Source organism: Salvelinus sp. IW2-2015, linkage group LG15 (genome assembly GCF_002910315.2).
Source record: "Salvelinus sp. IW2-2015 linkage group LG15, ASM291031v2, whole genome shotgun sequence".
Taxonomy (NCBI): Eukaryota; Metazoa; Chordata; class Actinopteri; order Salmoniformes; family Salmonidae; genus Salvelinus; species Salvelinus sp. IW2-2015.
The window spans coordinates 17,673,527-17,698,451 of record NC_036855.1 but is presented as its reverse complement, the minus strand read 5'-3'; the positions used below and the strand labels follow the sequence as shown (position 1 = coordinate 17,698,451).

The following is a 24,925-nucleotide window of genomic DNA, read 5'->3' as shown; positions in this document are numbered from 1 at the left end:
GCATGAGAGCACCAGCTGTTCCGGACAACTGTGTGATCACGCTCTCCGTAGCCGAAGTGAGCAAGACCTTTAAACAGGTCAACATTCACAAAGCCGCGGGGCCAGACGTATTACCAGGACGTGTACTCAAAGCATGCGCGGACCAACTGGCAAGTGTCTTCACTGACATTTTCAACCTCTCCCTGGCCGAATCTGTAATACCTACAGTACATGTTTCAAACAGACCATAGTCTCCCTGTGCCCAAGAAAGCGAAGGTAACCTGCCTAAATGATTACCGCCCCGTAGCACTCACGTCGGTAGCCATGAAGTGCTTTGAAAGTCTGGTCATGGCTCACATCAACCCAACCATGCCAGAAACCCTAGACCCACTCCAATTCGCATACCGCCCCAACAGATCCACATATGATGCTATCTCAATTGCACTCCACACTGCCCTTTCCCACCTGGACAAAAGGAACACCTATGTGAGAATGCTGTTCATTGACTACAGCTCAGCGTTCGACACCATAGTGCCCACAAAGCTTATCACTAAGCTAAGGACTCTGGGACTAAACACCTCCCTCTGCAACTGGATCCTGGACTTCCTGACGTGCCGCCCCCAGGTGGTAAAGGTAGGCAACCACACATCTGTCATGTTGATTCTCAACACTGGGGCCCCTCAGGGGTGCATGCTTAGTCCCCTCCTGTACTCCCTGTTCACCCACGACTGCATTGCCAAGCACGACTCCAACACCGTCATTACGTTTGCTGATGACACAACAGCGGTAGGCCTGATCACGGACAACGATGAGACAGCCTATAGGGAGGTGGTCAGAGACTTGGCAGTTTTGTGCCAGGACAACAACCTCTCTTTCAATGTGAGCAAGATATAGGAGGGCCGAAGAGGCCCCCGTTAACATCGACAGGACTGAAGTGGAGTGGGTCGAGAGTTTCAAGTTCCTTGGTGTCCACATCACCAACAAACGATCATGGTCCAAACACACCAAGACCGTTGTGAAGAGTGCACAATAATACCTTTTCCCCCTTTGGAGACTGAAAAGATTTGGCATGGGTCCCCATATCCTCAAAAAGTTCTACAGCTGCACCATCAAGATCATCCTGACCGGTTGCATCACTGCCTGGTATGGCAACTGCTCAGCATCTGACCGTAAGGCGCTACAGAGGGTATTGCATACAGCCCAGTGCATCACTGTGGCCAGGCTTCTTGACATCCAGGACCTATAAACTAGGAGGTGTCAGAGGAAGGCCCAAAAAATTGTCAAAGACTCCAGCCATCCAAGTCATAGACTGTTCTCTCTGCTACCGCACAGCAAGCGGTACCAGAGCGCCAAGTCGAGGACCAAAAGGCTCCTTAACAGCTTCTACCCCCAAGTCATAAGACTGCTGAACAACTAAACTTTGTTTTTACACTGCTAGTCGCTGTTTATAATCTATGCATAGGCACTTTACAAATTACCTCGACTAACCTGTACCCCCGGTACATTTTATGTAGCCTCGTTATTGTTACGCCTCCCAGGTCTTTCTCACATTTTTGTTTTACATGTTTTGTGACATTGGGAAAAGCCTCTATCAACCCTTGTTACAGTTTGGAAATCAACGTTAGAGGTTTGTCAGACTGCCTTAAAATAGTTCCAATCTTTGAAGCTTCTTGCTTGTCCAGTGTTTGCTGCACAGAGAGAATAAAGTGTTGTATCTGCAAAAGTTAACCTCTGCGCTGTCACAGACTGATCTTCGCTGGCTGCCTGACCCTGCAGGGACACCTGTCACCATCTGATCCTGCTAAGACCCAATGAGCATAGTGGTACTGACTGTGCACCATGACAGTGAAGCCTGTAGAAAGACAGGGAAAGGGGGGATACCTAGTCAGTTGTACAACTGAATGCCTTCAACTGAAATGTGTCTTCCACATTTAACCCAACCCCTCTGAATCAGAGGGGTGCGGGGTGCTGCCTTAATCGACATTCACGTCTTCGGTGCCCAGGGATCCTCTATGATCTACTATATCAACATTTTGAGGTAGGCTAGTATCTAAAAAATGTTACTTGGGTATCTCAATGTTTACATAGGCTACTATCTCAACACTTTTAGATAGTATTGACATTTAAAGGCCCAGTGCAGTCAAAAAATGTGATCGTCCTGTGCTTTATATATATTTCCACACTATGAGGTTGGAATAATATGTGAAATTGTGAAAATTATGATAATGATCTTTTAGTAGTGTAAGAGCTGTTTGAAAAGACCACCTGAAATGTCTCCCTGTTTTGGTGGGATGGAGTTTTGGCCTGCCTGTTGACATCACCAGGTGGTAAATTAACAGACCAATAAGAAAGAGAGTTCCAAATCTCTCTGCCAATAACAGCTAGTTTTCAGTTTCCCCCTTCCCCCTCAGACCCCTCCCAGAAATTGCTCTTTGCTAAGAAGCTATTTTTGTTTATTTTTGACCATTTTAATTGTAAACAATTACAGTAAGGTACTTAATTAATTGTTATCCAAAAGTTATTTGATATTGAAATAAACCTACTGCCTTGGAATTTTTTTTTTAAATGGTGGAGGAAATGGGTTTCCATATCCATAGTTATTATCTGCATTCATTTTGGAGCTTTGCCCTCTCTGTTTAAATCAATAGAGATGTAGCCTACCATAGCTGGCAACCGAGAGATGGGCATTGACATTTACTGCTGAATTATGACCCATTCCAATTGAAGACAGCATAGCCTACCGCAATCATTTATGAGCACGGTGTTTGGTCCTCCCACAACAGAACACGCACGGTAAATTCAAGGTTCCAGGGACGTTCACATTAGTGACAGGATGACGCGACGTGAACATCGTGCTCTCCCTCATCACTATGATTTTGGTTACGCGTCTGCGCGCGCCCTGCATCAGCGGCCGGGCCACATAGCAATCAGGTGGTAAAATACAACTTTTAAGGATAGCTTTTGAAGGCAGCTATGGTGTTGTTGTTACCTTACGAGGGCCGACAATATGAGAAAATTACATATTTGATGGGTAACTAAACCGCAATGAGTAGGTTAACCGGATGAAACGAGACTAGAAGCAAGACACAATCATGAGCTCCTCTTTTCCCAAATCCGAATCCAAGACCTCATTGCTGAAATCTTCCTCGGCAAGCGGAAGATCGACACACTTCCCTGAACGTACGACAGGAACCGACCGAAATCATCATCATCATCACCACCGTCCAGCTGCAAGTCAAGTGAGCAGCAATGCCGCAGAGGAGTCTTTCTGGTCGGCAGAGTGCGACGTTACTGCGCGGAGACCCCTGTGCCACCCCTCGCTCCTCGGTACCCGGAATAGGGCGACGACCCGAGCTAGTAAGAGCCAGCCCCACGCCCCACATGCCAACGTTCCCGCCGCCCACTCCCAGGATGACCCATCTGAGCAACATGGTGTGGGTCGAGGTGTGAGAGAACGCTGCAAGTCATCCAAGCATCACCGACACCACCGGAAAACGACCCGGGACGATCCACCGCCTCCAAACCACCACAGCCACACTCACCCTACCCGTTTAGACCACAGAATAGGCATACAGCCCCACTCAGACTGCAAAGACGACACCGCGCTCTTGTTTGAATCGAGGGACCATACAAGGGCCAGTTCGTCTGCTAGCGTGGATACCAGCATCCCGTCCCCAGCGTCCTCCTCACCTATCCCCGTATCCAGCCGATCCTCTCACCGCTCTCGAAGATCCAGCGCAGCATCTTGTGAATCTGACTTTTTGCGGCCAATTCTCAACTCGGTTTTTGGACAGGTAAGACCCTTGCCTAAAACATAATACACATTAAATTGTTAATTAAAAGTATTTCTTATTTATGAAAAATAATAATTGACTTGCAATCACAAATTATAAGGCTAATCTTCTTCAAATAGTTTCATAATCAGTAAGGCCTATTTAGCCTAGTAATGTAGGCTATTTCTTAAGAGGGAGAAGGCCTACCATTATCAGAGTATTGATCTCAGCTAGAGGTAGTAGTCTGAATGTAATTGATAGTGCATGAAAACTATAGTATTTGAGGGTCACATTACTGTCTTGTAGTGGAATCGTACAGCCATTGAACATGCCTGGCTCACTGAGCTCAGTAAATCAATGACATTATTAATGGATGAGCTTGTCTGTGAAAGCACAGAGAGGGCTTCAGTGAGTCTTCTTATTAGAGCTCCTATGTTAATGAACCGTGAAAAGGGAACCATATAGGCTATCCTCATTGTACATTTCACATAAAATTATCCAGAAATGTAATGCCCACATTTGGTGCACAAATTGTTATCCTCACATGTACCATGATGTCACAGGTAATTTAGCCTTACGTTCCTGATTTTTCTGCCTCTGTAATATTCACAGCGACATACATTGCCATATAAAGCCATGTCTCGACTGATGGTTTCTCAGCATGGATGTACAGTAGTAGGCCTACACATTGGAATGAGAGAGGAGAGAGGCAGAGGAGAACGGTTCTGAAGTCTTCATTTGTATTACACTGAAATCAATGTGATTTGCATATTCATAAATACATTGATTTAAAAATAGAACTACCTTTTTTTGTATTTTGCTGTTTGAAGGTAGCCTAGTCACTTTGAAGGTAGCCTAGTCACTTTGAAGTATCTGGTCACGATGAAAGGATGTTAGATGTTCCTCACAGATGTCACTGCACTCCGAACAGGTGTTTTCCAAACATGTGCTGGATGTGTTTATAGATATTCAAATTATTGCCCAGAAATAAATAGCCAATTATTATTCATGCACAGAGCTTAATCTCCATAGTGACATAGGCCTTCACATAGKCRWWTYWMWRSWSYWKWRAWWYGMCTATCTATAGCTCAAGCAATTGTTTTAGGATGGTTGTGTAAATGTCAAAATATGTCAAATACCGTTGATGCTTATAAGCCACATGGAATACAGTAGTAACTACATTCAGGCATTATAATGACACTTTACGCTAGAGGACACTCTGATAATGTATTAGTATTGCTCAAAATGAAACATGATAAGATCAGAAAACATTCCTATATTAGTGAATGATTTGTGTCCCTGCTCTGTAAACAGTAATGTGCTGGCGCTGACCCTTCTGCAGACTGGGGTCCTTAGTGTTCATAAAGAGGAAGTTGGTATTGGTCTGTCAATGGGAGTGTGCGGCATCATGGAATGGGCTCTTGACTTACTTTGTGGATCACTCTTGACTTGTATGGTGATGGTGTGTTGTGATATGCTATGCCTCATACTTTGGTTATAATCTATTCAATAAGTGTCCTGCGGACTAGGTGGAGTATATTATGTGTTCTCAATGTTTAATTCGTTTCCTTTTGTGTTTTTGCTGAGYGTTTGCAAACTGAAGCTTTGGTGCTTCTAACAATGAAGTCAGTGAGTCTTTGTGACAACCTTCAGCTCAGCAGTCAATCYATTTACATAATTGTTTTGTCTCTCGGGTGTTTTCCCTGTCATCTGTGAGTCAGTCAGGAAGTGTGTGCCAGTGAAACATAAGCGCAATATGAATCAGCTCTTTATGACACATTAATTGAGAGGTGGTGAGACACAGGGAAGAAGCGTAACACATCTTCTATTAGATCCCAATGTAGCATGTGTTGTAAGACACAATGTTTCTGAGACAAATAAAGCAGCCATCTCATTCTACCTAGTTGCYTTTTTTTCTTACAGACTACCGGTATAACAGAATGTTCCAAAATTAATCCAATGCTCCAACGTTCTCCATCCCTCCATGGTTTTTTCTCCCTCCCCTTCCATGACGTTCTCTGATCATTTGGCTCTGTATCTGTTAGGTCAGTGTGACCTTGTCATAGTCTACAGAGTGGTGGAGATGGGAGGGGGAGAGGGGAGGAGAGTGAAGGATGATGGGGAAAATAGGGGGTAGTAGATAGAGAGCCAGGTGACAGTTGAGCAGAAAAATGTATTCATCTCCGATGTACCTGTACATTTACAATGAATTATTTATAGGCACATTAAAAGGAACTGTGTCATTTTACAGTCAGAGTTCCATCTAGAGCTTAAAACCAGATGTGAAATTGAACAGAGTTTGATGTGTACTGTCTACATGTGGATGTGCATGCGTACACATTTGCATGATGCTAACATGATGCAAGCAAACCAAAGAATGGCTCTGATCAGATGTGTGATGTGTTCTGAAGTTCACCATGACTCTGAGAAAGAGTGCTACATTAGCTAAATATGCTCCTACCAAGATTAATCATCACCTGAGAGAGAGAGAGAGAGAGAGAGAGAGAGATTGCGAGGGAGGAAGGTTATATCAGAGATTTTGTACAAATAACTTACACCATCTGCGTGTTTCACTGTCATCCAATGTGTCAGCCAATTCTCAATGCCTGTCTCCCAAAGTAGCTGCATATTTTGCTGGTTTTACATTTATAGCCTATTGATGAACAATTTAAGGAAATGGCTCAATAAATGAGTGGGGCATGTTGTATTTGTCTCACAGTGATAACTGTGATATCAATGGCAGTGCAACCAACCGTAGTGCAAATTGCCCCCTCTGATACGCCTGAAAGACAAAACTCTTGAGGTGTAGCGGTCTACTACTTTATTCATCAGTACTGTACAGTCAGGGATCATTTTCATGGCTTGGCAGTTGAGAGAAAGTGGAATTAAAAACACTCAATGTTGAGAGAAAGTGGAATTAAAAACACTCAATGGCACAGCAGTATATAATAATCCATTCATTAAACCATGAATTACTACTAGTCCCACCTAAACCTGCACTTAACGCATGGTAAAAACATTGTTACAAATACTTTTGCTAATTTCCCTGCATATTATCCTCATTTTGTTATATATTTGCTTAACATTGTTGATGTTGTTTAGTCAAGCTTGCATTCTTTATATGTGCCAGAAAATGGTATCCTGCCGCTTTTAAACAGATGTGCCTTTTTTTAAACACCTGCTACCCCCTAAACATCTCTGCACAACCTTCCTGCTGATTAGAATCGTGTATGTTTGTGTAGGTAATGGAATGTGTCATGTGTTTTAAGAGAGGCGGAAGGAGACTATGTGGGTAAAGGATCGGCATCTTCTCTCTGCATTATTTGTTTCAGCTTGTGCATTTCATGGGAAAGTTGGATCTACCTCCCCCTTTCTCCCCCTTTTCCATCTCTTGTTCCCTCCCTCTTACTCCTTCTTCCTCCCTTCCTCCCTCCCTCTGTCCTCTCTCTCTCTCTTTTACTGTTTTTGTCGGTCCTGTCACTGTCGTTTCCACTTTCGTTAGGTGCTAAGCAGCTCAGCTCTCTCTCACAATCATTCTTACACTCAGTGCCTCAAATCAAATGTTGTCACATGCGCCGAATACAATGTGTAGACCTTACCGTGAAATGCTTACTTACAAGCCCTTAACCAACAATGCAGTTTTAAGAAAAAAAAGAGTTAAGAAAATATTTACAAACTAAACTATAGTAAAAGAAAGTAACACAATAAAATAACAATAACAAGGTTATATACAGGGGGTACCGGTACCGGGTCAATGTGCGGGGGTAAAGGTTAGTCGAGGTAATTGAGGTAATATGTACATGTACATGTACACTACCGTTCAAAAGTTTGGGGTCACTTAGAAATGTCCTTGTTTTTTAAAGAAAAGCTATTTTTTTGTCCATTAAAATAACATCAAATTGATCAGAAATACAGTGTAGACATTGTTAATGTTGTAAATGACTATTGTAGCTGGAAACGGCAGATTTTTTATGGAATATCTACATAGACGTACAGAGGTCCATTATCAGCAACCATCACTCCTGTGTTCCAATGGCAAGTTGTGTTAGTTAATCCAAGTTTTTCATTTTAAAAGGCTAATTGATCATTAGAAAACCCTTTTTTAATTATGTTAGCACAGCTGAAAACTGTTATTCTGATTTTAAAGAAGCAATAAAACTGTCCTTCTTTAGACTAGTTGAGTATCTGGAGCATCAGCATTTGTGGGTTTGATTACAGGCTCAAAATGGCCAGTAACAAATAATTTTCTTCTAAAACTTGTCAGTCTATTCTTGTTCTGAGAAATGAAGGCTATTCCATGTGAGAAATTGCCAAGAAACTGAAGATCTCGTACAACGCTGTGTACTTCTCCCTTCACAGAACAGCGCACACTGGCTCTAACCAGAATAGAAAGAGGAGTGGGAGGTCCCGGTGCACAACTGAGCAAGAGGAGAAGTACATTAAAGTGTCTCATTTGAGAAACAGATTCCTCACAAGTCCTCAACTGGCATCTTCATTAAATAGTACCCACAAAACACCAGTCTCAACGTCAACAGTGAAGAGGTGACTCCGGTATGCTGGCCTTCTAGGCTGAGTTGCAAAGAAAAAGCCATATCTCAGACTGGCCAATAAAAATAAAAGATTAAGATGGGCAAAAGAACACAGACACTGGACAGATATAGATTCGAAAAATGTGTTATGTACAGACTAATCTAAGTTTGAGGTGTTCGGATCACAAAGGAGAACATTCGTGAGACGCAGAAAAAATGAAAAGATGCTGGAGGAGTGCTTGACGCCATCTGTCAAGCATGGTGGAGGCAATGTGATGGTCTGGGGGGTGCTTTGGTGGTGGTAAAGTTGGAGATTTGTACAGGGTAAAAGAGTACTTCAAGAAGGAAGGCTATCACTCTATTTTGCAATGCCATGCCATACCCTGTGGATGGCACTTAATTGGAGCCAATTTCCTCCTACAACAGGACAATGACCCAAGCACAGCTCCAAACTCTGCAATAACCTTTTAAGGAAGAAGCAGTCAGCTGGTATTCTGTCTATAATGGAGTGGCCAGCACAGTCACCGGATGTCAACCCTATTGAGCTGTTGTGGGAGCAGCTTGACCGTATGGTACGTAAGAAGTACCAATCAAGCCAATCCAATTTGTGGGAGGTGCTTCAGGAAGCAAATCAAATCGAATTTTATTTGTCACATACACATGGTTAGCAGATGTTAATGCGAGTGTAGCGAAATGCTTGTGCTTCTAGTTCCGACAATGCAGTAATAACCAACGAGTAATCTAACCTAACAATTCCACAACTACTACCTTTAACACAAGTGTAAAGGATAAAGAATATGTACATAAAGATATATTAATGAAGTGATGTACAGAACGGCATAGGCAAGATGCAGTAGATGGTATCGAGTACAGTATATACATATGAGATGATGTAATGTAGGGTATGTAAACATAAAAGTGCATAGTTTAAATGGCTGTGATACATGTATTACATAAAGATGGCAAGATGCAGTAGATGATATAGAGTACAGTATATAAGTATACATTATATTAGTGGCATGTTTAAAGTAGCTAGTGATATTTTTTTTTATCAATTTCCATCAATTTCATTATTAAAGTGAGCTGGATTGAGTCAGTATGTTGGCAGCAACCACTCGATGTTAGTGGTGCTGTTTTAACAGTCTGATGGCCTTGAGATAGAAGCTGTTTTTCAGTCTCTCGGTCCTGCTTTGATGCACCTTTACTGACCTCGCCTTCTGGATGATAGCGGGGTGAACAGGCAGTGGCTCGGTGGTTGTTGTCCTTGATGATCTTATGGCCTTCCTGTGACATCGGGTGTGTGGTGTCCTGAGGCAGTAGTTTGCCCCAGTAATGCGTTGTGCAGACCTCACTACCTCTGGAGAGCCTTACGGTTGTGGGCGGAGCAGTTGCCCGTACCAGGGGTGATACAGCCCGACAGGATGCTCTCGATTGTGCATCTGTAAAAGTTTGTGATTGTTTTGGTGACAAGCCGGATTTCTTCAGCCTCCTGAGGTTGAAGAGGCGCTGCTGCGCCTTCTTCACAACGCTGTCTGTGTGGGTGGACCCATCAGATTTGTCCGTGATGTGGACGCCGAGGAACTTAAAACTATACTACCATCTCCACTACTGTCCCGTCGATGTGGATAGGGTGTCCCTCTGCTGTTCCTGAATCCACAATCATCTCCTTGTTTTGTTGACGTTGAGTGTGAGGTATTTTTCCTGACACACACGCCGGGCCCTCACCTTCTCCTGTAGGCCGTCTCGTCGTTCTTGGTAATCAAGCCTACACTGTAGTGTCGTCCGCAAAGTTGATGATTGAGTTGGAGGCGTGCATGCACGCAGTCTAGGTGAACAGGAGTACAGGAGAGGGTCAGAACACCCTTGTGGGCCCAGTGTTGAGGATCAGTGGGTGGAGATTTGTACCTACCTCACCACCTGGGCGGCCCGTCAGGAAGTCTAGTCCCAGTGCACAGGCGGGTCGAGACCAGAGTATCGAGCTGATGACGAGTTTAGGGTACTATGGTGTAAATGCTGAGCTGTAGTCTATGAACACATTCTCACATAGGTATTTCCTTGTCCAGATGGGTTAGGCAGTGTGCAGTGTCTTGCGATTGCGTCGGCTGGACCTATTGGGGCGGTAAGGCAAATTGGAGTGAGTCTAGGGTGTTAGGTAGGGTGGAGGTGATATGGTCCTTGACTAGTCTCTCAAAGCACTTCATGATGACGGAAGTGAGTGCTACGGGGCGGTAGTCGTTTAGCTCAGTTACCTTAGCTTTCTTGGGAACAGGAACAATGGTGGCCCTCTTGAAGCATGTGGGAACAGCAGACTGGGGTAAGGATTGATTGAATATGTCCATAAACACACCAGCCAGCTGGTCTGCGCATGCTCTGAGGACGCGGCTGGGGATGCCGTCTGGGCCTGCAGCCTTGCGAGGGTTAACACGTTTAAATGTTTTACTCACATCGGCTGCAGTGAAGGAGAGTCCGCAGGTTTTGGTAGCGGGCCGTGTCAGTGGCACTGTATTGTCCTCAAAACGAGCAAAGAAGTTATTTAGTCTGTCTGGAAGCAAGACATCCTGGTCCGCGACGGGGCTGGTTTTCTTTTTGTAATCCGTGATTGACTGTAGACCCTGCCACATACCTCTTGTGTCTGAGCCGTTGAATTGCAACTCTACTTTGTCTCTATACTGACGCTTAGCTTGTTTGATTGCCTTGCGGAGGTAATAGCTACACTGTTTGTATTCGGTCATGTTTCCGGTCACCTTGCCCTGGTTAAAAGCAGTGGTTCGCGCTTTCAGTTTCGCGCGAATGCTGCCATCAATCCACGGTTTCTGGTTTGGGAATGTTTTAATAGTTGCTGTGGGTACAACATCGCCGATGCACTTTCTAATGAATTCGCTCACCGAATCAGCGTATTCGGCAATGTTGTTGTTGGACGCAATGCGGAACATATCCCAATCCACGTGATCGAAGCAGTCTTGAAGCGTGGAATCAGATTGGTCGGACCAGCGTTGAACAGACCTGAGCGCGGGAGCTTCTTGTTTTAGTTTCTGCCTGTAGGCTGGAAGCAACAAAATGGAGTCGTGGTCAGCTTTTCCGAAAGGAGGGCGGGGGAGGGCCTTATATGCGTCGCAGAAGTTAGAATAACAATGATTCAGGGTTTTACCAGCCCTGGTTGCGCAATCGATATGCTGATAGAATTTAGGGAGTCTTGTTTTCAGATTAGCCTTGTTAAAATCCCCAGCTACAATGAATGCACCCTCAGGATATGTGGTTTCTAGTTTACATAGAGTCAAATAAAGTTCGTTCAAGGCCATCGATGTGTCTGCTTGGGGGGGGAATATATATGGCTGTGATTATAATTGAAGAGAATTCCCTTGGTAGATAATGCGGTCGACATTTGATTGTGAGGAATTCTAAGTCAGGTGAACAGAAGGACTTCAGTTCCTGCATGTTGTTATGATCACACCACGTCTCGTTAATCATAAGGCATACCCCCCCCGCCACTCTTCTTACCAGAAAGATGCTTGTTTCTGTCGGCGCGATGCDTGAAGAAACCAGCTGGCTGCACTGACTCCGATGGCGTCTCTCGAGTGAGCCATGTTTCCGTGAAGCAAAGAGCGTTACAGTCTCTGATGTCTCTCTGGAAGGCAACCCTTGCTCGGATTTCATCAACCTTGTTGTCAAGAGACTGGACATTGGCGAGTAGTATGCTAGGGAGTGGTGCGCGATGTGCCCGTCTCCGGAGCCTGACCAGAAGACTGCTTCGTTTGCCCCTTTTACGGCGACGTTGTTTAGGTTCGCTGGCTGGGATCAGATCCATTGTCCTGGGTGGAAGGCAAAACACAGGATCCGCTTCGGGAAAGTCATATTCCTGGTCGTAATGATGGTGAGTTGACGTTGCTCTTATATTCAGTAGTTCCTCCCGACTGTATGTAATAAAACCTAAGATTACCTGGGGTACCAATGTAAGAAATAACACGTAAAAATACTAAATACTGCATAGTTTCCTAGGAACGCGAAGCGAGGCGGCCATCTCTGTCGGCGCCGGAAGTCCACCAGCATGGGATGAAATCTCTTCAGATTACCTCGACAAATTGACAACTAGAATGCCAAAGGTCTGCAAGGCTGTAATTGCTGCAAATGGAGGATTCTTTGACGAAAGCTAAGTTTGAAGGACACAATTATTATTTCAATWAAAAATCATTATTTATAACCTTGTCAACGTCTTGACTATATTTCCTATTCATTTTGCAACTAATTTCATTTATGTTTTCATGGAAAACAAGGACATTTCTAACTGACCCCAAACTTTTGAATGGTATGTCTGTTAAATCATGACTACCTCATTCATTAATATTCACAATTAATTACCATAAATCTACACTGAGTATACAAAACATTGAATTTCTGACATTTCTAAATGACCCCAAACTTTTGAACGGTAGTGTAGGTAGGGGTAAAGTGACTATGCATAGATAATAAACAGCGAGTAGCAGCAGCGTGAAGAAAAACGAAGGGTCAATTCAATTAGTCTGGGTAGCCATTTGATTAACTGTTCAGCAGTCTTGTGGCTTGAGGGTAGAAGCTGTTAAGGAGCCTTTTGGACCTAGACTTGGCGCTCCTGTACTGCTTGACATGCAGTAGCAGAGAGAACAGTCTATGACTAGGGTGGCTGGAGTCTTTGACAATTTTTAGGGCCTTCCTCTGACACCGCCTGGTATAGACGTCCTGGATAGCAGGAAGCTTGGCCCCAGTGATGTACTGGGCTGTACACACTACCCTCTGTAGCGCATTGCGGTCAGATGCCGACCAGTTGCCATACCAGGCAGTGATGCAACCAGTCAGGATGCTCTCGATGGTGCAGCTGTAGAACTTTTTGAGGATCCGAGTATCCATGCCAAATCTTTTCTGTCTCCTGAGGGGGAATAGGCGTTGTTGTGCACTCTTCACAACTGTCTTGGTGTGTTTGGACCATGATAGTTTGTTGGTGATGTGGACACCAAGGATCTTGAAGCTCTCGACCTCTATCCACATGGATCTACCTCAAACCTGTGTTAACTCTCCTCTCCTCCAAAGCCTCTCAGAAAGACCATTATGGTCTTTTTAAGTCTGGTACAAACCCTTGTTTTCTACCATTGGGAACTGTGTAAAATCTCCTTTTAGAAGCCTCTCCAAAAAGGTAAGGTTGTATTTAATGTGATGCACTGTAGCCAGGGTTGACGAGTAATTGATTACATGTAATCGTTTACATGTAATCTGATTACAAAATACTGTAACTGTACGGATACGTTACCAGAAAAAAATATTGAAATCAGATTACATATACATTTGAAGAACTAGATGATTACTTCTTGGATTATTTTTAAATTCAGAAAGGATGTTTGCGAAAAAAATACATTATGACACTTTTCTGTTTTCTTAATGACATTCAATTCAGCATTGAAAAGTCAGAGACCGCAATGATGACACACCAAATGCATTTGATGGATCTTTTTTGTGTTCTTTGAATGCCTCTTAAGGGTAAAGTAGTCTGAAGTAATCAGATTACGTTACTGAGTTTTGGTAGTCCAAAAGTTACATTACTGATTACAATTTTGGACAGGTAACTAGTAACTGTAACGGAATACAGTTACAAAGTTACCTACCTAACCCTGACTATAGCGCATGTGCTCTACCTCTCCAGCTGTCTATCCTCTATGTCTTGTGTCTGTTCCCATGTGCTGGACTATTTCACAATTTGTACAAAATGCTGTACAGAGATATGCTAATTGAAAAAGTGATTAAATGTAAAAGRTTTTTTTATTGCACCTAATTTGTAGAACTGCCTTTACTACTGTGTGGTGTATTTAGGAACATTCATATTTACAGTTGGAGTGTGAAACTGTTGCTCTGATGAGGAGACTTTATTTTGTTACTATCCAATGCTTATTTTGTTTTAATCTACCACCTGACAATTATGTCAAATATACAGTACCAGTCAAAAGTTTGGACACACTTACTCATTCCAGGGTTTTTCTTTATTTTTACTATTTTCTACATTGTAGAATAATAGTGAAGACATCAAAGGTATGAAATCACACATATGGAATCATGTAGTAACCAAAAAAGTGTTAAACAAATCAAAATATATTTTATATTTGAGATTCTTCAAAGTAGCCACCCTTTGCTTTGATGACAGCTTTGCACACTCTTGGCATTCTCCCAACCAGCTCAACCACCTGGAATGCATTTCAATTAACAGGTGTGCCTTGTTAAAAGTAAATTTGTGGAATTTCTTTCCTTCTTAATTCGCCAATCAGTTGTGTTGTGACAAGGTAGTGGTGGTATACAGAAGTTAGCCCTATTTGGTATAAGACCAGAGCTGTGTTCAAATACTCATACTAACCATACTATTTGCGACGTCAATTGAGTATGTAGTATGCTTATTGGTCATTCTATGGATATTGTTAGTATGCCAAAAGTTCCCGGATGTCGTACTAAATTTGCCAAAATACGAAGTATACAAGCAGCGGACACTCAATCCATGCTTTTAGGGCCCATAATGCAATTTTTCAGAAAATGGACGTGGCTTCACATTTTCAGATTTGAAGAAAATGGTGGAAAATATACAGCCGAAGTCCGACGAGAGTGGTTACAAATGCATTGCTTTAACTAATTATGTCATTTTTTAAGAAAATGTTAAGCAATGTAATAAAGAAATTACTTTTCAAATAAGTTAGGTTACACGTTATGTTGGCTGACAATTTGTTAGCTACGCTATCCTTATGAAATGCATAGCATTACAGCAGTATGTGCCGGTATGTTAGCTAGTTACCTAGTTGGCTAATACATCAAACTTGCCAGGCAGGATATTAACTATATGCTAAATAACTACCCAACATTTATTGACTTGATTATTCACGTAATTCTTAGCTAAGTGTTATAGTTGTTGTGCGTTCTCAATGGACATTGTTAATTCTGGCTATCTACTCCGATTTCATAGTGTGCCAGAGTCAGAGTGTCAGTAAAAGTTGCAAAAAAAATTGTAATTAAATTGTATCCAGCAGCACAGTTACAGTCACCAACAATCTGGATAACATGAAAACAGCCTAACCAGCTCTGCTAGGGCGAGTAAAATGGTCAGAGTGAGGTGCTCTCTCATTTGTGTCTGGAAGTAGCTAGCTTGGGTGCTTGACTGCCGTTGTAAGGTCAGAATGCTCGGATCCCTAACCCTACTCCTCGGCCAGAGTAAAACGCTCTGAATTTACGAATGCCCAGAATGCTCTCTTGCACTCCAGATTGAATTTACGAACACACCCGACATCATAAAATGTCTATCTAGTCATTTGTTATGCTAACAAGCTAGCAAGAGGTTGCATAGCAATACCATCAACTTCCGGTTAACAGGCGAAGCGCCAGTATGCTCAACTGAAACGATACCATTCATTTACAGTATACTAAAATGAAATAATAGTATGTAGTATATACTCATTAAGTATGTTGTATACAGTATGTTATTATGGGTATTCAAACACAGCTCAAGTCCATAGTTTGTCAAGAACAGCTCAAATTAGCAAAGAGAAACAATAGCCCATCATTACTTTAAGACATGAAGGTCAGTCATTCGGGAAGATTTCAAGAACTTTGAAAGTTTCTTCAAGTGCAGTCGCAAAAACCATCAAGCTTTATSATGAAATTGGCTCTCATGAGGACCGCCACAGGAAAGGAAGACCCAGAGTTACCTCTACTGCAGAGGATAAGTTCAAATCAAATCAAAGTTTATTTGTCACATGCGCCGAATACAACAGGTGTAGACCTTACAGTGAAATGCTTACTTACAGGCTCTAACCAATAGTGCGGGGGGGGGGGAAAGTGTGTGTGTGTAGGTAAGTAAAGAAATAAAACAACAGTAAAAAGACATTTGAAAATTACAGTTGCAAGGCTATATACAGACACCGGTTAGTCAGGCTTATTGAGGTATTATGTACATGTAGATATGGTTAAAGTGACTATGCATATATGATGAACAGAGAGTAGCAGTAGCGTAAAAAGAGGGTTTGGCGGGTGGTGGGACACAATGCAGATAGCCCGGTTAGCCAATGTGCGGGAGCACTGGTTAGTCGGGCCAATTGAGGTAGTATGTACATGAATGTATAGTTAAAGTGACTATGCATATATGATAAACAGAGAGCAGCAGCAGCGTAAAAGAGGGGTTCACAGAGTTCAAGTAACAGACACATCTCAACATCAACTGTTCAGAGGAGACTGCGTGAATCAGGCCTTCATGGTCGAATTGCTGCAAAGAAACCACCACTAAAGGACACCAATAATAAGAAGAGACTTGCTTGGGCCCAAGAAACACGAGCATTGGACATTAGACCGGTGGAAATCTGTCCTTTGGTCTGATGAGTCCAAGTTTGAGATTTTTGCTTCCAACCGCYGTGTCTTTGTGAGACGCAGAGTAGGTGAACGGATGATCTTTGCATGTGTGGTTCCCACGGTGAAGCACGGAGGAGTAGGTGTGATGGTGGGGGGGTGCTTTGCTGGTGGTACTGTCAGTGATTTATTTAGAATTCAAGGCACACTTAACCAGCATGGCTATCACAGCATTCTGCAGTGATACGTCATCCCATCTGGTTTGCGCTTAGTGGGACTGTCATTTGTTTTTCAACAGGACAATGACCCAACACACCTCCAGGGCTTGTAAGGGCTATTTGACCAAGGAGAGTGATGGAGTGCTGCATCAGATGACCTGACCTTCACAATCACCTGACCTCAACCCAATTGAGATGTTTTTGGATGAGTTGGACCGCAGAGTGAAGGAAAAGCAGCCAACAAGTGCTCAGCATATGTGGGAACTCCTTCAAGACTGTTAGAAAAGCATTCTTCATGAAGCTGGTTGAGAGAATGCCAAGAGTGTGCAAAGCTGTCATCAAGGCAAATGGTGGCTACTTTGAATATAAAATATATTTTGATTTGTTTAACACTTTTTTCATTACTGCATGATTCCATATGTGTTATTTCATAGTATTCTACAATGCAGAAAATAGTAAAAATAAAGAAAAACCCTTGAATGAGTAGGTGTGTCCAAACTTTTGACTGGTACTGTATTACTAGAATAAGAACAAGTCACTTGATTTATTACATATACAGTAAAGTTCATAACAGTCTGTAGACTGCAGAGCTCTTCATCTGTGTAAATTAGTTTACAAAGTGATGAAGAGTATTTTTATACTGTTTGTCTACTCATGTCAGGCCACGTTTTTACAATTATATTTCACTCATGACAGCAAAACATTTTTTGGGGACATCTACTACTTTCACAATGTCTCTTACATGACTATTTATACCTATACTTGGCCTGCCTCTTGAAACATGCTCTGTCGTAGAAAAAAAWTTGCAAGTGAAGTCTTTGGCATCAGTGTAGAATGATGGACAGATCCAGGTTCTAGTAGCAGATCCAGGTTATAGTAGAGGATTAAGAGTTAAATGGAATACACGTGTGAGTTCAGTCCTAGTTCACTGAAAGAAAGTATCTTCTCTTCCATCTATTCTCTGCCTTCCATCCACTAGTCTTTCTCGCCTTTCCCCCTGTGTGTGTGCTTACTGTCGTTTTGACAGTGTATAGGTCTCAAGTGCCAGTCTACATGATGTGACCAGTAAACTGTTATGATGAAAGAATGGAAAGTTGTCCACACACTTTTTTATTGATGTGGATTTACAGTCCCTCCACCCCTCTCTTTTGCGCCCTCTCTCTCTCTCTCTCTCTCGTTCTCTCTGTTCTCTCTCTCTCTCTCTCTCTCTCTCTCTCTCTCTCTCTCTCTCTCTCTCTCTCTCTCTCTCTCTCTCTCTCTCTCTCTCTCTCTCTCTCTCTCTCTCTCTCCTCTCTCTGTCTCAAACACACACCCACACACACACACACACACACACACACCACACACACACACACACTAAAACATTCACATTTAGTAGAACACATTTTACTGACAGCAATGACAGCAAGTGTGACGTTACTGATTACAAGCACTGTAAAAGTCTCCACTGATGTGTCAACAGGCTTGCTAACAGACCCCAATCCCGCTGGCAGCATTAGCAGATCTACTATAATTATTGCAATCAGTCATGTTTGCTGTGTGAAAGGTTTATGTAAAAAAAAAAATCACTTTAATAAATTAGGAAGTGGGAGTAGGATGAATGGGAGTAATTTATTAAATAGGAGAGGGCTTTTGGGTGTGAAAGCTGTCGATAATTCCTGCTAGACTAGCATAAAGGAAATTTGATCAAAAGTAGCAAGCAGCACAAGCTACTGACTGATAAGTATTACAACATGACTGTAGCATGACAGAATTAACAGGTCAAAGGTAGGGCCTGTCGTGTYTTTGCTATCATTAAATTGAAGACTTATAGTTTATATCAAAGATTCCTGTAATTAGGGATTACGCGATCACCTGATTAATAACGTAACTAATTGACTATGAATTTGGGAGCACCAGGGAAAGTAGTCAGATTACAAAGTTATAATTTCCCAATATAACCTTTCAGATATTTTCATATCTGATCAATAGTCTTCTGATTAATGATTTATTTATTTTACCTCACGTTAGTCTCATTCCAAACGTCGTAAATTGTTGGTTATCTGCACGAACCCAGTCTTCACTATGAGTCATCCATACATCAATTGTCTTAAATCATTTATTTATTACTAACTAAGTAATTCACAGAAATGCATAAACAAACAAACAAACTTAAAATGGTTACATGAAATGATGGGAGAAATATGCCCTAGTGGGCTGAACCGGCATGGCGGCTTGTTAGACAAAGGGAAAATTGGCGTTTGACTAAGAAGTCACTACAGAGTTCATAATTATAACAATTGACATGCTAATCCTTTACACATGAACGCTCACTCATTCGGGAACAATTGCAATCAATATATATATATATTTATGCTCAGTGTGTCGTCTTGATCGCTGGAGAAAAGTTAGTTTCTGTTGGAGAGATTCGTCCGTCTCTGTCTTGGTTATTGTGGATAGTTCAGAGTGACATTCGTTATAGAATGGATGTTTCGGCGGTTGTCGTTCTTCACGTTCAATGATACCGAATTCCTAGCTGCAGACTAGTAGTCAATATCAAAGACTTTTTCTTATTCGTCTAAGAGTTTAACCACGTGGTATGGTTAACAGATTCAGCAATGGTACTCAACCTTCGTTCTCCTCCTAATGGAGAAAAAACATGGTCTGCTGATAATTTCTCAGAGTTGGGTTTTTATTCGGATTGCAGAGAGGGGCTGTCCCAGGATGTCTGACCCAACTGGCTCAGGGGCGGGTCCTCGGATTTAGTTCAAATCAAAAGGGATTTGTATTTTTCTTCATTAAACAGTCCAAAATCATATTACACAATTATACCAACAGTATCATACTCATTCATTTTATACAACAAACAGATGTAAACCTCATATCTGAGGTTATTATATAAACAGCAGTATGGTAATGTAGCCACACAGTCTCCCATGAGTTTCCCACATTGTGACAAACGGACCGGTTAATAGCTGGAATCTTCACCGATCTTTTATACTTTTTCAGGAACATGAAATCTGTTCGTACCTCAAGTTCTGTGAGGTGGAAGAAACTTCCTTTGTCCTGAAAGTTTACCCTCTCTCTAATACTGTTTGGCCATGAGGAGATTCTCAGGAATTTACGACGTCTCTCTGTGACCACAGCATAGGTTGAAGGAGGAAAGGGGGAGGCAGGGAGTGGCAGGGAGAGGGGAATGGGCTTTATGTACCTAAACAGGCAACGTCATGACAGGCCCTAAACACATTGAGCAGGTTGTTCATATGAAAGGATATTATGCACTACAGCCCTTACAATGTTATTTTTTTTCTATCAGATTTATTTGACAAGGCATGTAGATTTTTGAGAAATTAGAGACTCACTGACGCTATACACATCAAATTGACTTACTACTCCCTCTCAACTCTACCTCTGAGTTCATTCTGTCCCGAAGCTGCTGTTGACTACGGGTCTCTAACACTGTCTCTGTCCCCCTATACCCGAACCKCCCTGGCCCCCCTGGAAAGCTGGTCCAGGAAGACAGGAGGCAGTACAGAGGTGGTGCAGACACTGAGTATGCCAAACATTAAGAACACCTTTCTAATAATGAGTTGCACCCGCTTTTGCCCTCAGAACAGCCTCAATTCGTCGGGCATGGACTCTACAAGCTGTCGAAAGCGTTCCACAGGGATGCTACCCCATATTGACTACAATGCATCCCACAGTTGTGTCAAGTTGCCTGAATGTCCTTTGGGTGGTGGACCATTCTTGATACACACGGGAAACTGTTGAGTGTGAAAAATCCAGCAGCATTGCAGTTTCTTGACACAAACCTGTACGCCTGGCACCTACTACCATACCCCGTTCAAAGGCACTTACATTTTTTGTGTTGCCCATTCACAATATGAATGGCACACATACACATTCTACGTGTATTATCTCAACGCTTAAAAATCCTTCTTTAACCTGTATCCACCCCTTCATCTACACTGATCGAAGTGGATTTAACAAGTGACATCAATAAGGGATCATAGCTTTCACCTGGATGCACCTGGTCAGTCTATGTCATGGAGAGAGCAGGTGTTCTTAATGCTTTGTATACTTAGTGTACATTGATGTATCAATGTGTGTGTGTGTGTGTGTGTGTGTGTGTGTGCGTGCGTGCGTGCGTGCGTGTGCGTGTGTGTGCGTGTGTGTTAAATCAATCAAGTTTATTTCAAGTTTATTTTATATAGCCCTTCGTACATCAGCTAATATCTCGAAGTGCTGTACAGACACCCAGCCTAAAACCCCAAACAGCAAGCAATGCAGGTGTAGAAGCACGGTGGCTAGGAAAAACTCCCTAGAAAGGCCAGAACCTAGGAAGAAACCTAGAGAGGAATCAAGCAAAATGTTAAATGTAACCAGACATGATGTGTGTGGCAGATAAAGTACAAATATGTGGATGAGACCGCAAACAGGGACTTACCTACCTGGGGCTACTGTACTCCTTGGTCAACGCTCTTTCTTTTACATTCTGTTTGTGTTGTGACTGATGTCAAAAGAAACCCCTGCAGTTTGTTCCATTATTGGATTAATTTAGGATTCTGATGGCTGTTTGATGTTTAACCAAATGTATTTCTTCAGGCCACTGTGTTTACACTTCTCCCTGCAGATTAACCCCTAAGGGTTCTGGGATATGTCTCTCTCTCTCTCTCTCTCTCTCTGTCCTCTATATCCTTTAAAGGTTGCTTTCATTATAAGCAAGAGCTGAAAAAAGAACATAGCTACATTCCTTGCAGACTGAAAGACATGCGTTTCCCGGTTATGCTCTGTCTCTGATGACGCTGGGAGCAGTCTGAATGGGAGTCATTAAGATGTTTGAAAACATTCCAGTGACTATATAGCTATTGTCCCTTGCTTGAGTCCCACCAGAGTAGATAGAGGATTATCATGGCGCAGACCGCAGATTCACCTTTTGAAGTCACTATGTTCCTGGGATTGTTAACATCAGATAGTGTAAGAATATAATATGATGGACTTTGACAATTGTTGTCTGTAAATGACTTAATCATAATCTTTATTTATTAATTGTTAATAACTTAATTGTATTTGAAGTTCTGATTACACTGACACTGTCTTCTTTGCCCCAATAGGACAGAGACCTGAGGCCAGAGGAGATTGATGGTAAGTTGTTTTTCATTCATGTTCCTGTGCTTGTCTCTCTGTAGTTGTGTCTCTGGTAGTGGCAGGAGTTTTCAGATTACAGGAGAGTAATCTTTCTCTGTATTCTCTCTGCAGAGTTGCGGGATGCTTTTAAGGAGTTTGATAAGGACAAAGATGGTTTCATCAGCTGTAAAGACCTGGGAAACTGTATGAGAACCATGGGATACATGCCTACTGAAATGGAGTTGATAGAACTGAGCCAACAGATCAACATGAATTGTAAGAGTGTGCCCTAGTCTAGATATTTGCAGTACAAGTACATTACACCATGGTTTGCTAATTCCCTCCCCTAACATTTTCTCCCTTGTTCCTTCTCTTTTTGGGAAGTGGGAGGTCATGTTGACTTTGAGGATTTTGTGGAGTTGATGGGCCCCAAACTTCTCGCTGAAACTGCAGATATGATTGGTGTGAAAGAACTGAGAGATGCCTTCAAAGAGGTGAGAAACTGGATTGCTAGAGAGAGAGGGAGGAGAGGGTGATTACGGAGAAAAGTAGTTCTATTGCCTGTCTGTCTAATATTTCATGCTCTGGATTATGAATGTGATCATTTGTTTTTTCCTCATGAAGTTTGACACCAATGGTGATGGAGCGATAAGCACAGCTGAGCTAAGAGAAGCCATGAGGAAGTTGCTGGGACAACAGGTGAGGTTACAGAATGAAGTCTGTCTGAGTAGCTTAATCGATGTATGCATCACTACTAAAAACGGTTTGTTTTACACACACCTATTCCTCCTTTGTTACTGGACTGTAGGTTGGCCACAAGGACTTAGAAGATATCCTGAGGGACATCGACTTGAATGGTGATGGGCATGTTGACTTTGAAGGTAAGCTGAGCAGAGTTTATTTATCTATACCAACAGAATAATAAAATCACAGACAATATTGTAATAGCTAGAGATTTTGCTATTCATGCTGTGTGCAAGCTAGTCTTCAGCTGATGGGACAGGAGTGCTTCATAAACGCTTGATGTCAACTGGTCTTCCTTACTCTTCAATTTCATGATATTTCCTTCCTTTTATCCACTTTCTGGAAAAGCTTCAAATAGCTTTGACATTTGCAAACTGCCTGTTTCAACCATGTAAGGAAAGTGTGGTCTCCTCCTGTGTTTTCCTTATAACAGCGAGAACACAATCCCTATACCCCAATCCTTAAACTGGTAAATGCATTATGATACAGTATTCAATATGTCTGTCGGCTGCAGACAACTATGGGGCCCCACTGGTCACTGTGACTCAAATATAGACATGTGCAGTAACATATGATACTGTCCACTTTCACACATAGTCTGCATGTCCTATGCATATTTTAACACACACACACACAGACTGAACTTCTAATATTTGACAGATCTTATCCTCTCTTTTCACAGAGTTTGTACGAATGATGTCCCGCTGAGAGGAGGCATGGTCGATATGGCTTCAAGTTAATTATTCTGAATGTGAACCTCTGCCCCTTTGTCATCATCATTGAATGAGCGAAACGGAGTAAATACTTGGACCTCTGAGCTATCTTTTCCTGAGAAAAACTGGAATTAAAGCCCTTACCTCTAAGTAGAAACGGAAGACCACGGTACTGCTCAAAATAGTGTTCTTCCCCTAAAGCCCCACATTCCAACTTAGACAGGTTCTACTGTAGCTTACAGACTGACCCGCTAATGGTTTCCGCACTATTAACCCTCCACGAACTGTATACACTTGTGTGTAGCCTGCTGTTTAGGCAAGTTTTGTTTCTCAACCTTTAAATGGCAATATTACTTGTGACTACTGATACGTTCTTCAAGTTTGGGTAATAGAGTGAGAAAAGCAGAGAGTCTTATTTGTGTGTGTGTTTGTCACTGTGATCTTTTGTGAGGTGATCACTGTGTTTACCCAGCACCATAAAAGCACCAGATCCTCTCTAATGCACTGGGTTTATGGGACAAGCAAGAGCTAAGAGGACCTCAGCAAACACGCCAACCCCAGATTTGGAAAATAGTAGCTTTTCTTCACATTTGTGTGCAGTGCATAAACATGATGGTTTATGTGTACAGTATCTTGTCTGTCTGTCTGTCTGTCTGTCTGTCTGTCTGTCTGTCTGTCTGTCTGTCTGTCTGTCTGTCTGTCTGTCTGTCTGTCTGTCTGTCTGTCTGTACAGTTTGACAAATAAATTGCAGAGTCCTAGTTTGTCATTGTGCTGTTTTTATGCATGCCAGAGACTAACCTAATTTGAAATATAGTATCTGTATGGGTGTGACAGTAAATGTAATACATTGTCTAATGTATATAGTAGGCCACGCAATCTACTAAAAATAAATGTCTACTTGTGAACCTGTTTTTTTCCAGTGATGCAATAAGTCCCAGGGAAATAGCTATATGGTATAAAGCCAGGAAAGAAGAGACAGATTTAACTATTGCAATACAAGACAAACATGTAAAGGGCCTATACTAGGGGCTACTGTGAAGTGAAGAAGTGTCTCACAAGGACATTGGACTGACACATCAAACGTTTTCATTTTTTGCATAATGGATAAACAATACAGAGCAATAGGCCTAGACCATTCTGGGCTCAAACAATATCAAAATTTAAGAAAATATTCAAACAGATATGGCTAAAGGCCGACCTTGACAGAACAGAAATGATTTGGAGACTACCGTTACTAAAGAGACGTTTTCATGGTACCAGGACACAACGATGGTGCGCGAATGACTGGCTGGCTGGAACAGAAGAACAAGTTGTCATGGCAACTGTCTCGCTCCTCCACCTGGATCCGCAGGAGCGGCGCAACATCTCTCTTCTTTGTTCCCTACGGTCTGTCTTGACAGGACCAAAAATCCGCACGGGCTCCATCGTGTGGTAAATGTCTAGAATACATTTTGTTTTGAGTTCTTGATGTTCTCAATTTTCGAAACTAAAGAGATGCAAGAGATAAAACTGTCTCATCGTT

General features: G+C 42.3%; 1 protein-coding gene across 2 annotated transcripts; it reads left to right on the top strand.

Moving 5' to 3' along the window:
* Nucleotides 1–2,822: 2,822 nt before the first annotated feature.
* Nucleotides 2,823–24,308, top strand: LOC111973785 (calcium-binding protein 1). 2 transcript variants are annotated; one of them, XM_024001195.1, is made up of 7 exons: nt 2,823–3,773; nt 21,933–21,963; nt 22,078–22,221; nt 22,330–22,439; nt 22,570–22,644; nt 22,754–22,826; nt 23,372–24,308. In XM_024001195.1, the coding sequence occupies exons 1-7, from the start codon at nt 3,072–3,074 to the stop codon at nt 23,395–23,397; spliced, it is 1,161 nt and encodes a 386-aa protein (XP_023856963.1). In that variant the 5' UTR covers nt 2,823–3,071; the 3' UTR covers nt 23,398–24,308. The 2 variants fall into 2 exon arrangements, with proteins under 2 accessions (XP_023856963.1, XP_023856964.1); XM_024001196.1 differs by lacking the exon at nt 2,823–3,773 and adding an exon at nt 21,232–21,795.
* The last annotated feature ends 617 nt before the right edge of the window (nt 24,309–24,925 follow it).

Excerpts from the sequence above, each read along its gene's own strand:
- LOC111973785 (XM_024001195.1), top strand. The coding sequence starts at position 3,072 with ATGAGCTCCTCTTTTCCCAAATCCGAATCCAAGACCTCATTGCTGAAA. Across the intron at positions 21,964-22,077 it reads GAGGCCAGAGGAGATTGATG|AGTTGCGGGATGCTTTTAAG; the intron begins GTAAGTTGTTTT and ends TTCTCTCTGCAG. Across the intron at positions 22,645-22,753 it reads GGAAGTTGCTGGGACAACAG|GTTGGCCACAAGGACTTAGA; the intron begins GTGAGGTTACAG and ends ACTGGACTGTAG.